At 43.6% G+C, this 14,314-nt stretch overlaps 1 protein-coding gene across 4 annotated transcripts in view; it reads right to left on the minus strand.

The window, feature by feature from the left end:
- Window positions 1–14,314, minus strand: part of XYLB (xylulokinase) — a 78,264-nt gene that overhangs the window by 15,279 nt on the left and 48,671 nt on the right. For 2 of the 4 annotated variants that reach the window (XM_001488267.5, XM_070237967.1), the window contains 3 exons: window positions 13,287–13,374; window positions 10,791–10,885; window positions 4,823–5,221 (listed from right to left, as the gene is read on the minus strand). In XM_001488267.5, coding sequence (XP_001488317.2) covers window positions 5,144–5,221; window positions 10,791–10,885; window positions 13,287–13,374 — 261 coding nt within the window. In that variant the 3' untranslated portion in view covers window positions 4,823–5,143. Of the gene's footprint in view, window positions 1–4,822; window positions 5,222–5,767; window positions 10,886–13,286; window positions 13,375–14,314 lie in introns of those variants that run through there. The other 2 variants (XR_011426972.1, XM_070237966.1) reach the window with 2 other exon arrangements.

A 14,314-nucleotide genomic window follows, 5' to 3' on the forward strand; every position in this document is an offset into this window, starting at 1 on the left:
TATTTGTGACTTTCCACCTTTCTTCTTATAGATAACTTCTTAATTACCTACTATTGTGGTCAGGAAAGATGTTTGATGATTTCAATCTCCTCAAATGTATTGATACTTGTTTTGTTTCCCAACATATGGTCTACCTTTGAGAATGTTCCATGTGCACTTGAGAAGAATGTATATTCCACTACTTTTGGATGGAATATTCTATATATTTCTATTAAGTCCATTTGGTCTAGTGTCTCATTTAAGGCCACTCTTCTTTGTGGGTTTTCTGTCTCGATGATCTATCCATTGATGTAAGTGGGATATTGCTGTGTTGCTGTCAATTTCTCCCTTTAGGTCTGTTTATAGGTGCTTCACCTACTTTGATGCTCCTATGTTACGGGCATATATATTAATAAATGTTATGTCTTCTTGATGGATTGTCCTTTTTATCATTATATAATGTCTATCTTTGTCTCTCATCTTTTTTAGCTTCAAGTCAATTTTGTCTGGTATAAGTATGGCTACATTCACTCTCTTTTGGTTGCCATTTGTTTGGCATATCATCTTCCACCCCTTCACTCTGAACCTCTGTTTGTCTTTAGAGCTGAGAAGGGTCTTTGGAGGCAGCATTCTGTTGGGTCTTGTTTTTTAATCCACTCAGCCACTCTGTGCCTCTTGATTGATGAATTCAATCCATTTACTTTTAGAGTGATTATTGATATATAAGGACTTAATACTGCCATTTTATCTTTTGTTTCCTGGTTGCTCTATGTTTTCCTTGTTTCTTTTCCCTGTGTTTCTGCCATTTCAGTTCATCAATTTCTGTAATGTTTCTCAGTTTCCTCTTTTTTTATGTTTCGTGACTCTGCTCCGAATTTTTGTTTTGTGGTTACCATGAGGTTTGTATAAAAACGATTTCATAGATGAGATAGTGCTTTTTCTGCTGATAGCATCTTATCTGCATACACCTATGAAGACCCCATCCTCTCCCTCTTCCCCTTCTATGTTTTTGTCACAAAGTATCCCTTTTTGTATTGTTTATTACCAAATTGAAGTGGCTATAGCTATTTTTAATGCTTTCTTTCCCTTGAACCTTTGTTATAATTGGTTTACTAACCTATTCTGATATAGAGAGTTGCAATTTTCTGATTCTATCTACTTATCATCTTGATTAAAGTTTTGCATACCTTTGCCTTTTTGTTTCAGGTAGAAGAGCTCTTTTCAAGATTTCTTGTGAGGCAGGTCTAGTGGTTATGAATTCCCTCAAGCTTTGGTTTGTCTGGGAGAGCCTATCTTTCTCCTACATATTTGAAAGATAATTTTGCTGGATAGAGTATTTTTGGCTGACAATTTTTATCTTTCAATATTTCGAATATATCATTTGATTCTCTCCTGGCCTGCAGAGTTTCTGCTGAGCAATCTGCTGATAGCCTAATGGGGGTTCTTTGGTAGGTTATTGTTTTTATCTCTCTGGCCACCCTTAATATTCTTTCTTTGTCACTGACTTTTGACAACTTTAATATAGTGTGCCTTGGAGAAGGTCTTTTTACACTGAGATAATTAGATGTTCTATTAGCTTCATGTACTTGTATATCCAGTTCCTTCTCCAGGGTTGGAAAGCTCTCAGTTATTATTTCTTTAAATAAGCTCTCTGTTCCATTCTCCCCCTCTTCTCCTGCAATACCCATTATGCTTATGTTGCTTTTCCCAATTGAGTCAGATATTTTTCATAGAATTTCTCCATTTTTAAAAAATCTTAGTTGTCTCTTCTTCCACCTAAGTCATTTCTAGATTTCTATCTTCGAGCTCACTAGTTCTCTCTTCCATATGGTCTCCTCTACTTCCAATGCTTTCTACTTTATTCTTCCTCTCTTTTATTGATTTCTTCAGCTCTAGAGTTTGTTTGGTTCTTTTTTAGAGTTCCAATCTCTTTGGTCAAGTAATCCTTCTGTTCATTAATTTTATTCCTGATCTCACTGAGCTGTCTTCCTGAGTTTTCTTGTAGCTCACTGAGCTTCTTCATGACGGCTATTTTGAATTCTCTATCAGTTAGATCACAATCTTCGATGACTTCAAGTTTGGTTTCTCAAAAATTGTCATTGTTTTTTGTGATATCAAGTTACTATAGTTTCTCATGGTGCTTGATGAATTGTTCCTCTGCCAGTGCACTTATAATAGCAAACACCTTTCTTATTTAGGTAAGGCTTTGTTTACTTTGATTCTGAGCTGCTTCTGGTTGTATTTAAGAGCCTGCACTTTCCACCCTCCACTGCCTCTGTCAAAGGTATCATCAGTGCCTTTGGTGTGCTTCACATGCCTCCAAGGTTGCTGATGCCTTACTGCTATGGTGTTGCTGCAATTGTGGGCATCGCCACTGGGGTCACCAGACTGGCAGGAACCTCTGCTGCTTCTGGGCTGCCTGGGTCACAGGTTTCCCCACTGTGGTAGGGAGAGGGGGAGGTTATGGCAGGAGCCAGGGTCACAGGCACCTCCACTATGTCCAGCTTTGGTGGGTCTGCAGGCACTGCTGCTATGAGTGCCACTGCAGCTAGGGGAACCATGGCTGTGGGCTCCACTGTTGTTACCAGGCTTACTGTAGCCTCAGCCACTGATGCTGCTGTGCCCTGCCTACACAGCTGCTCCTGGGTATTCTGGGGGTGCTGGCATCACCACTGCTGGGAGCATTGGGTTCATGGGTGTCACCACCACTGCTGGGGGTGCTGGGGTAGCAGATGCCACTGACATTGACAGTGCCACAGCAGGAGGGGTTCCTGGGGTCACGAGTGCCACCACAGTTCCTGGAGTCTCTAGTCTTGGGTGCCAGAGTGGTTCCTGGAACCTTAGGTCACAGGCACTGCCGTTGCTACCAGCAGCACTGGGGTCGTGGATGAAGCCCCCACTGCTGAGAGGGCCAGGGTCACAGGCACCACCGCTGGGGAAGGGGGAGGAGAGTGGGTCACAGGTACTGCTGTAGTTCCTGGAGCCTCCAGTCTCAGGAGCTGCCATCACTGCTTCTCTGGTTCCATTGCCCCCACAAGGTACAGTCCACCCACCTTCAGATGTATAGACATATGGATCTCTCAGGCATTCTGGTGTGCTGTGCAGAGTCCTTTGTTTGTCTAGGACTTTGTAGTTCTTAATGTCCTACTGGTTGTAACTTAGAGGGGAGAGACAGGGAGCAACTCACTCTGCCATGATGCTGATGTCACTACCCTCTTTTTCCATTTATGTTGATGTATAGGGGAAGCAACAACAGGCAACTCTGGGAGCAGAAGCAAAATGGGGAACAGATTCAGTAGCTGTTTCTTGGTCCAAGAGCGCCCTTTTCTGTTGGTCAATAATATAAAATTTCTTTAATAAGCAATGTCCAGCTAGTGGGTGGGGGGAGTTATCCATTTTCTTAGGAATCTTTGACTTGCTGTTGTATCTGATGGGTTGTCATCTTCAGCTTCTTGTTCCCTTTTTCCTATCACCCACAAAGCGTGCATGGGACACCACTCCCTTTCTAGACGACTTCGTATCTCTCAGAAGTGACGTCTCTGGTCCCACTCACCTTCTAAACTCCTTCCTTTTGACCTCCCACTAGCCACTGCTCTGATCCACCAGGTCTCATACCTGTTTGCAGCATTTTGCCACTATGGATGAGACCACAAGCAGTTTGGTTTAACCAGAGTCCCAACTTAGACAAGGTCTATGACAGAAGAAAAACCTGGAAGATTTGCAGGAAGTAGATCACAGAGGACTTCCTATGGAGGCTTTTGCAATGATTTGAGCAAGCAATAAGGGATCTAAAGTAAAACACGAGAGATGAAGAGAAAGGAATTGCTTTAAGAGAGATTTAGAAGGAAGAACCAAGATCACTTGGTGACTGATTTGAGGTGGGAAAGAGGGAAGATATCTGAACTTTGGGTTTGGGTTCCTGAATGAATGGATGGATGGTGGTGCTAATTCACTGAAAGAGGAACTCTGGAGGATGAGGTTTGGGGAAGGGCAAGGGAAGATAAGTGGAATCTGAAGTACCCTTGTGAGAATGCCAAGGAATGTTCTGGCTGGAGACACAGATCTGGGTGTTGTTGGTATATAAGTAGGAGTTGATGCCCAAGAATACATGAAATCATCCAACAAGGGAGGATAGACTGAGAGGGAAAGAGAGATGAGGACAGAGATTTGGGGCCTAGCAACAATTAAGGAGTAGACAGAGCGGAAGTATCACTGAAGAAGAAGAATGAATTAGAGATCAGGAAAGCAGGAGAAAAGCTGGAGACAATGGCTATCAAAAAGAAGACAGGCTAAGAATAACTACTACAATGGATTAAGACAAAATATTAAATGTACCATATTAATACTAAAAATAAAAATCTAGTTGCTATAAGAGGATGTTCGGGAACCAACTCATTATTTTGAAAACTGGTGAATCAAGAGGAAAGAATCCATCTATTCTGCCTTGCCTATATAAACAATACCAACTGGATAACTGGATGGGGGATGTTTCTCATATAGAAGAATCCCAGATAATAAATGAAGAATAACAAAATTATATCCTGAGTGAAGTAATGGAGCCAGTTCAACATCAAAAGAAAAAGAGAGAAAACGTGGCATTATGTGCCTCCTGATGGAAGAATATAACACCATGTATGAAGATGTCTTACATAAAAAGGAAAATAATCACATATGCATCTGATCAAGCCTCCAAGTCAGTGGTTCTCAACCAGTGGCAATTTTTCTCAGAGTGTGGGAGAGACACGGCTGAAGAGTCAGGGTGTGGGAGAGAGGATGGACAGTGGGGTCACGTTACGGGATGGGAGAAATGTGGGTCAGGGTATGGAGGAGGGCTTCAAAAGGGGAAAGTCATAGTTTTTATTGGACATATCCCAGACTCAGTGTTATCCTGCCTCCCAGGATAAAAGACAGGAAAAGAGAGATGGTTTCCACCTCTGGGCACAAGGGCCCAGGGATACAAGTAGCCTATTTATGTTCAGGAAGATGTGCTAAGGCGGACTTCAAGGTGGTCCCGCGCAGGGCTGCAACGCTGCAAGGAGTCAGGTGGGCAGACAGGGCCGCTTGGAACAAGGAAGAAGATCCCTACTGTCCAGGGCCTCATCTCCAAGTAGGATCAGTGAGTCTGGGCAGGCAGGGTTAACAGGGGTGCCTGGGCCTGTGGAATTCACTGCAGAGGCCCCCGGGTCTGGGACAGGATTCTCTGCTCGAGCTTGGCGTACTGTGGGAGGAGGGCCTCGTAGACCTGGGGGGTGGAAAGAACAGTTTAGAATGGGGAGAGGGAGGTGTCTCTTGCACATTTTTGCAACTTGCAATTTTAAAATTTTACATCCCATTTACTTGCAACTTAATTTTTTTGCTAGGCAAAAAAAGAAAAGAAGTGTCAATTCACAAAAGACAAAATGCTAGTAGTCCTCAAACCTATAGTTTAAGATTTTTTTTAATGCAAATTATGACAAGAAGCAAATTTTTGTTACCAAATCTACAAAATTACAAAAAATTCTGATGAAGGTACTTGGAAATGGCTGTCTTATTGCACAGCTGGTGGAAGTTGGTGGTGCAACCCTTTTGGAAATAAACTTGACTTTACATCTGCATTAAGAGGCTTGAAAAATTCCCATTGCCTTTGACCTAATTATGCTACTACTGCAAAGCTCTCCTAAGGAAATAATCCTAAATGTAGGGTGCTAGGCCAACCAAGGGCCTTCTTAGACACCATTAAACACTCAGACTCATAAGACTACCATGGGCCACACCTTGGCCCTCAAAAGGATACACTGGCGAAACATACCTGTTGGCACAGTAGCTGCAGGTGCTCCTCTTCAATGGGAGACCATGTAGTGGTCCCTATAGCAGTTTGCACAGGTGTCCAGGAAAGGGTCTCTTCATCTCCCTGCCTTCTCCCCTTCCTGCCCCCCAGGTTATAGCTCAGGTACAAGCAGACGAAATCCAGATTGAACAGGTGCAAGAACCACCTTGGCTTTGAAACTTTGTGTCTCACAGGTCTATCTCTTGTAACAACTCCATAAGCAAGAGACATGCCCATGAGACGTCACTGCACTCAGAAAAGCACTAAGTATGACTTCCCATCAGGTATTTATGGTTTTCCTACTCCAGCTGCAGTTTCCCAATTAAAGGCCATTTTTACATAAGTAATGTTGCCTGTGACATTCTTTATTAATTTTATGACATGTAATTAATTTTATTAATTTATTATCCATTTTTAATAAGTCCCAAAGGAAACCTAGTTTAAAAAGTTAACCAAAGGACAGCTAATCTTCGACAAAGGAGCTGAGGGCATACAATGGAGAAAAGAAAGTCTTTTCAACAAATGGTGCTGGGAAAACTGGAAAGCCACATGTAAAAGAATGAAAATTGACCATTCTTTCTCACCATTCACCAAAATAGACCAAAGACCTAAATAGATCATAGATCAAAGACCTAAAGGTGACACCTGAAACCATAAGGCTTCTAGAAGAAAATGTAGGCAGTACACTCTTTGACATCAGTATTAAAAGGATATTTTCAGACACCACGTCTTCTCAGACAAGGGAAACAATAGAATAAACAAATGGGACTTCATCAGATTAAAGAGCTTCTTCAAGGCAAATGAAAACAGGATTGAAACAAAAAAACAACCCACTAACTGGGAAAAAATATTTGCAAGTCATACATCTGACAAAGGCTTAATATCCATAATATATAAAGAACTCACACAACTCAACAACAAAAATCAAACAACCCGATCAAAAAATGGGCAGGAGACATGAACAGGCATTGCTCCAAAGAAGATATACGAATGGCCAATAGGCACATGAAAAGATGCTCATCATTGCTGATCATAAGGGAAATGCAAATCAAAACTACACTAAGATATCACCTTACTCCCATTAGAATGACATAAATACCTAAAACTAATAGTAACAAATGTTGAGAGGTTGTGGAGAAAAAGGAACCCTCATACACTGCTGGTGAGAATGCAAACTGGCACAGCCACTATGGAAAACAGTATGGAGATTCCTCAAAAAATTAAAAATAGAATTACCATACGATCCAGCCATTCCACTACTGGGTATCTATCCAAAGAGCTTGAAGTCAGCAATTCCAAAAGTCCTATGCACCCCAATGTTCACTGCAGCATTATTGACAATAGCCAAGACATGGAAACAACCTAAGTGCCCATCAACAGATGACTGGATAAAGAAGATGCGGTATATATATACAATGGAATACTACGCAGCTGTAAAAAAGAACAAAATCGTCCCATTTGCAACAACATGGATGGACCTCGAGGGAATTATGTTAAGTGAAATAAGCCAGATAGAGAAGGACAATCTCTGTATGACTCCACTCATATGAGGAATTTAAAAATGTAGACAAAGAGAACAGATTAGTGGCTACCAGGGGAAAGGTGAGGTGGGGGTGGGCACAAAGGGTGAAGGGGTGCACCTACAACACGACTGACAAACAATAATGTACAACTGAAATTTCACGAGATTGTAACTTATCATTAACTCAATAAAAATTTTTAAAAAAAGTTAAGCAAAGGTCAAATTCTCATGCAGAATAGGAAAAGGTTTTGTTAACCCTTTACCCACACGGGGTTAATTATAATAATTGAAAAACTGGAAGCAACCACTCTCAAATGGTCAAGTAAATTATGTTTCATTTGCCAGATCAAATATTACAGTCATAAAAAATAATGTGTATATGCATTTTTAAGATTGTAAATACTTATGTTGTAATGCAGAATTTTAAAAGAAATGGGATAAAAAATTATATATGCAGTGTGCTGTGTAATAAACCAAAACCAACAAGGGACAAAAGACCAGAAAGAAATACAACCTCACATTCTTATCCTTCATTCCTTTTTCTTTAAAGCTGCTTTTGCCTGTGGCTCTGTAGAAATGTAGGTACACTTCAGGTGAGCACATGTTGTCTTACAGACAAGATACACTTGAGACTGAGGGACTCAGATTTCCTTGGGACTCATAAACATCACTAGCAGCTCATGGCAATCCCATTGCTTCTTAATTTGGCTTAATTAGCTCCAACATCAAATACTTTAGTAACTGATTATGCAAGTAGGGCCACTCTTGGTGCAGCTGGAGCAGCTCTGCGAATGTCGTCAGAGGATGGAAGGGGTTTTGATTTTCTTCTCCAAGGAGGAAATTGCAACATTCAGCTGAGCTGAGAAAGAAAACACTCTTGCTGTTTTGAGTTTCCCCTTCAGCACAGCACTGCTGTAGCTGCCATAGACAGAAAGCAGAGATGCTGCCCTGCTCTGAAGAGTTTACAGTCCAGTCCTCAAATAGGTCACTTATGCCAAAAATGACAGAGTGTCACTGCTTGCAAACTGGTGTTGAGAAGGATTCCAAGGTTATACTTGGATATAATGGTAAAGAGTTTCATGAGCTGTGAGTGACTTTGGTCACGGGCAAGCCAGGGACAGTGGCGGTACATACACTGAGTATTTGCTATCTGTAATGTGGCAGATGCAGCCATTTGTTGCCCTAAAGCTCTCCCCAACTACCTTCTTCCTTGCTGGTCACCTTCCAGAAAGGACGAAAGAGCCAGACTCTACCGCAGCCTTTCTTACAGCCAAGGCTGACCAGATGACCAAGTGGTCGTCTGTGGGGGAGCTGAGGGTACAGACCCATCTGTCTCTCCCTGATGAGCAAGAAGTGTGTGAGGAGAGACTCTGCCAAGGCCATGCTCTGACTCCCACCAGTGAAGACAGTTGTGGGGAGACACGATGTCTGGAGCAGCTGCAGACATCCTGTGATCATTCTGGAAACATCTAGAGCTGCACTCTCCAATATGGCAGCCGCAAGCTACATATGCCTTTGAGCACTTGACACGTGACTAGTGCTATAGCACAAAATGCACACCAGATTTCAAAAGCTTCATACAAAAAAAAGAATGTAAAACATCACATTAGCAATTTTTCGTATTGATTACATGTTGAAATGACAATATTTTGCACATACTGAATGAAATAAAATATATTACTAAAATTAGTCATTTATTTTTACCTTTTCAAAAAATGAGACAACTGAAAAATTTAAAATGGCACATGTGGCTCTCCTGATGTTCCCACTGTCCACTGCTGACCTGGAGAACTTCAGGGAACATGACCCGGAGCCCTGACATTGTTAAACCACTGAACCAACACCGGCAACTACCTTCAGCCTTCCTGTTACATAATAAAGCCATTATAGTCAAGGATTCTTTTTAAGCCTCACAATTAGGTTAAAAGAAGGCAGGAGAGATGTTGTCCCCACCTCACAGATGAAGAAACAGAGGTTCAGAGATGAGGAGTGCTGCTCAAGGTCACATGAATGTCACATCGTGAGGGAGAGGCAGAATAAGAATCAGAACCCAAAGACCTTTTATCTCAATGTAGGATCTTTCCACTGCATTGAGCTGCATCAAACATAAGGACACACAACAGAAAATAATAGAAGCTTGGGCATACCTACATGTGGGTTATCTGGTCACCTGGAAAACATGAGCTTCTGCTTCCAAGATATGCTGGGAGATAATTCTCCATGGTGTTTCTATACCTCTGGTGACAGCTTTAGTTCCAGACTATCTTTTTAAGGATGTTTGTATAGCAAACAGTCTTGGAAGACAGAGATAGTGTTACCCTCTGGGGCAGAGAGAAAATTTGTTTGCTGACCAGGATAATAAAGATAATATCTCCTTTGGGGGCAAAGGTTGGGCAGGTTTGCAGCTCCTTTATAAGGCTGGGGGTTTCCTAAGCTTGGGGTCCCTCAGTTGTGACACAGACATAGCGTGTGCACATATCTACCTGGGCCCACTCCACATCATCCCATGCACTTCAGGGCCAAGGAAAACCGATGCAAGCATGAAGCTCACGCTGCCTGCTGTACTGTGAGTAATAAAGCGCTCTGTCTGTGCTGCCCCTGCGCCTGGGCTGCAAGAACCTTCCACAAACAGGAAGAGTGGTGTAGTGGATGTGTGGCGTACCACCCAGACTGCCTTTCAGAAAGGAAGAACTTATTCTCCCAGCCCTCAGCTGACAGCCCTCTTTGGGGATTGTTTCAGCTAAAGGAGAGCTGCCTTACCCCATCCTGAGGTAACCTGCATACAATGACTGATTGACATGGTACCCCATGGTGTAAAGGCCTGGCCCCCTCACCCAACAGGGTAAAACTCTAAAGGGTCATCCCAGCTTAAGAACTTCCTGCAGGATGGGCTGAGGGCTCCAGTGAGATTACACTGCAGGTCACCTCCTCCTGTGCTCAGTCCTGCCTCCTCCTTTTTCCTTCCACATATGTAGATCCCAAGAGCGCCCTCTAATAAATCTCCTGCATCCTAATCCACATCTCAGAGGCTGCTTTCTGGGAAATCCAACCCGTAATAAGTAGGATCTGACTTCATAGGTACTTCCTGGCCCGAGTGACTGCACAACTGTCTTGGATCCAGACTTCCAATCTGAGTGCTAGAAACCCAGCACGTCTTGTGCTTAGGTGAAGAGTGTTTCAGTGGCTTCTGTAACTGGGTGAAATGGAAGGGCCCACCCTGAGGCATTCGGAGCAATGAAGATATGCCCAGCAATCTATTTGACCCCTGGGGCTACAAAATCAGCAGGACCTGTGAATCTCAGTTGACAACCTGGCTTCTTTTCCTCTGCTTCCTTGACAATTAAAAAAAAAAGTAGAATTTCCCCTTTAGTTGAGCACATCAACTTCAAGGTAGGTAACAAAGAAAAACTTACCTTTTGGAAAAAAGAACCTAGTTGGTTTTCACAATGCAAATGCTATGACCAAATTCTGATGGTCTCTTACCTGAGAAGCTCCTGGGGTTGGGGTAGCAGCTAATCTGGGATTTGGGGCTAACTTCACAACCTCTGAAAAGGGGACATCTGTTTCAGCTGCAAGGCCTAGAAGGAAAGGCTCATTTCATATCAGTGCACCTTATGCAGGACATTAACTGGAAACAGCATTTTATCTCTGGGGCGACATAATGTTCTAAAAGTGGACCATGGTGATGGCTGCACAACTCAGTAAATTTACTAAAAATTACTGAATTGTACACAGAAAATTGGGTGATTTTTATGTCACATAAATTGTGCCTCAATAAAATGTTAAAAAAAAAAAAAAGACAGAGAAAGAAAAATTTCAAGTGCAAGCCTCGTCTGTCTCGCTCGCTGTGATAGTGCCTGTCAAGTAACCGGAGGCTAACGCCTGACATCTGACAGAACGGGAGAGTCCGCCTGCCGCTCCTCCCTCACGTTGCTCCACTCGCCCTGTCACTCACCGCATTCAAGCCACCCTGGGAGTGTTACAATTCCTTCTGCCTCAGAGCCTTTTCACTATGTAGAATGCTCTTCTCCCCTCCCTTCACATACCTATTCTCTTCTCCTCAGATAAGCTGAAGCTAAGAATATCACTTGTTCAGGAGGCTCCCTAACCCTCCAGCCCTAAGTACCATCTGCTTTCCTCTGGGGACTTCTCACAATTTCTGGCCACAGATTGGTTTAAGGTCCCTTCCTTGCTGAGCCAGAAGCTCTGTGAGGCCAGGGACTGAGTCTCCAGCAGAGCCCTGGTGCCTAGCACACTGCCTACATAAAGGAGGCACTCAATAAACACCAAGCAAATGAGTGGCAGGGCTGGAAAAGAGGGAAGCTTGCCAGAGGTAGACAAGAAACAGTGAGGAATTTCCAGGCAATTTAAGGATTAGCATCAGATTGACAGGGAAATGCAACACCACCAAGAGTGAAGGAGGGCCCCCTGAAGATGAGGGGCCCAGTTTTCTAACTGAACGATGGAATATCCCAGTTCAGAGCTGTTTGATGAACGGCTGGGGTGAGGGGAGGGGTGGCCAGCGGAAGACTCAGTCAAAAGACATAGTCCTCTCTTCACTCATCCACAGACTGGCTGCGTGTGAGATTTATCCCCAGATCTCCAAATAAAGTGGCTGATACGCCTCAGGGTGGGAACTGTTGTGCTAGGGCTTAGCCCAGGCTTTGGTTTTCTAAGGCAGAGCAGGGCAGTACCCCAGGCAACCTCTGACAACTAAATAGGCACAGAAAAGGGAAAATAAAAAAGAAACGCAGTGCAGCAGAGCAGTGGCATCCCTAAAGGGTCATTGCTTTCCTGCTTCAGCAGAAGGAGGAATAGGAAGTGGATCCCAGGCTTCTCATGGGCAACACTGAAGGCTGGAAGATTATGGAACAGTGCTTCCAAAGTTCTGAGAAAAAGTATTTTGAACTTAGAGTCCTTTGCTCAGCCAAGGTAGCATTCTTTGGGAGGGTGGAACAAAGCCCTCACTGCACATATAAGGCCTCAGAAAATGATCACCTACTGAATTCTCTCTTAAAAACTTACTTCGGTTGTATATTCCAGCAAAACTAGCATAGAAATGAAGAAGGAGAAACAAACTGCAGGGACTTAAAAAAAGAAAGAAAGAAAATCTCATCGGTAAATGCAAATAAAAGCCAATATGATGTAAAGTTTAACTGAAAACGCAACAATCTTGCCCAATGATCTTGGAGGTGATCCAGGAGGTGGCAGTGAGGTGGGGTGAGATGGAGAGCGTGGAGAGAGAGGGGAATAAAAGAGTAAGAGGTTAATTATTAAGAGAAGGCTATGGTCCTTAATTAATTCTCAATGTTGATAGAAAAATATAAGTTTAAATAAGTGTGTTAAAAAGTTAAGAGTAAACGCATGAAGAATGGAACTGCTAGAGGGAAAAGACAAAGCCCTGGATGTACACAGGCAGCCGAAGGAGCAGCCTGAACAGGCAGAGAACAGTAGGAGGAAGAACGCCCTTGTGGGCATGTGCTGCTCCGGCCAGAAGTCGCCTAGATGGGGGAGATTCCTGTGTTATCCGGAGTTTCAGCGAGGCCTCCTTGAGAGCAATGGGCCCCCATGGAGCTGTCCAAGGTCCTAGACTGCTTGGCTCTGAAGCCTTCGCCTTTGTCTCAACTTCCTGTTCTTGCTGAAAAGATGGCTCTGGACGTCATCCATCTCTCCTGCCCACCAGCTGTCCAGACCCATGCCTGTGTGCCCTCAAGCACGCCCTGTGTCCTTTCAAAATGTCCCTGTGCTACGCCTCAGTCTGACCAGGCCTCATTCAATTAGGACCCTGTCTCTCTTTCCCTACTTTAAGCAGAGAATAAAGGAACAGAGGATTTGGGTTGGAGAAAAATAAAGCTAATGTCCCCAAGACTCCAATGGCCCTAAAGAATGGGAATATCCCAATCTCCCCTTTTAGCCTCCTCAGCCCAGCCAGTGCTCCAACCTCTTCCAGAGGCCTCTGTCCCCCATCCATCGACCTACCATGAAAAGCTCGGTATGCAGAGCCCACACAGGCTGAGTTGGCGGTGTCTATGACATACACTGGGGCACCAAACACATCTGCAAGCACCTGGAAAGAATAGAGTTTTCCTCAGAGGGAACACGGACATTTTGGCATGCATTTTCCAGGCTCCTTCTTCGTATGTCTCCTGATGCCTTCCATTTCACCTCTACTGCCTTAAAGGAAATACACTTGGCCATGCCACCCCGGTGATAATAGGGTCAGGATGACCTGGGAGAAGTCTGTAGTGGAGGGCCACAGCTCTCCAACTTGTCCCTGCACTGTCTAACCATTTTATCACAGACAAGGAGGAAGACTTAGGAAGTATGTTTAGCAAAGGGTCAGAGTGGAGACGGCTAGGTATCAGACTAATATAACAAGCCCGAACAAACCCAAACTAACAAAGGCATGTTTTATGGGGATAAAAATAAACTTTTCCATTTAGCTTCCAAAAATGATTTGCATGAATTTAGAATGGAGGACCAGTACTAAGAGGAGGTCACATGGAAAAGATTTGGGAGTCTTAGTTGACCAGAGGTAGTGTAGTACTAGATGCCGTTGACGCTCCATCTGGATCCCCTTCATTGAACCAGTGTGCGCCCCTCCCCCAGATGCTGTGAGTATTGCTGATGGCTCACAGATGCCCTTCCTCAAAAGAATTGCTCTTGGATGAACAGAGGCTGCCTCTCACATGAAGTTATTCTCACCTCTCCCCAGGGCAGCCAGTTGGCCCCCTTACTCAACGTGGAACCAAGCCTGTGGTATAGTTCATGTTCCAGATATCCCCATGGGATGGAACTGAAGCTGACTCCAGCTAAAACCACATCCTTGTTTTTCCTTCTTCCCCTGCCCTACCTGCATCCATTTCTCCTGGCAGCACTCTCCAAGAAATCACTTGTATAAAAATTCCCATTTCAGGCTCTGCTTCTATAGAATCTTACCTAAGACAGGTATACTACAAGTCAACAGCTGATGCAGTTACTCAAACAGCTAAGACAGCATGAGGCTA

The sequence above is a fragment of the Equus caballus genome, chromosome 16 (genome assembly GCF_041296265.1).
Source record: "Equus caballus isolate H_3958 breed thoroughbred chromosome 16, TB-T2T, whole genome shotgun sequence".
Classification (NCBI taxonomy): Eukaryota; Metazoa; Chordata; class Mammalia; order Perissodactyla; family Equidae; genus Equus; species Equus caballus.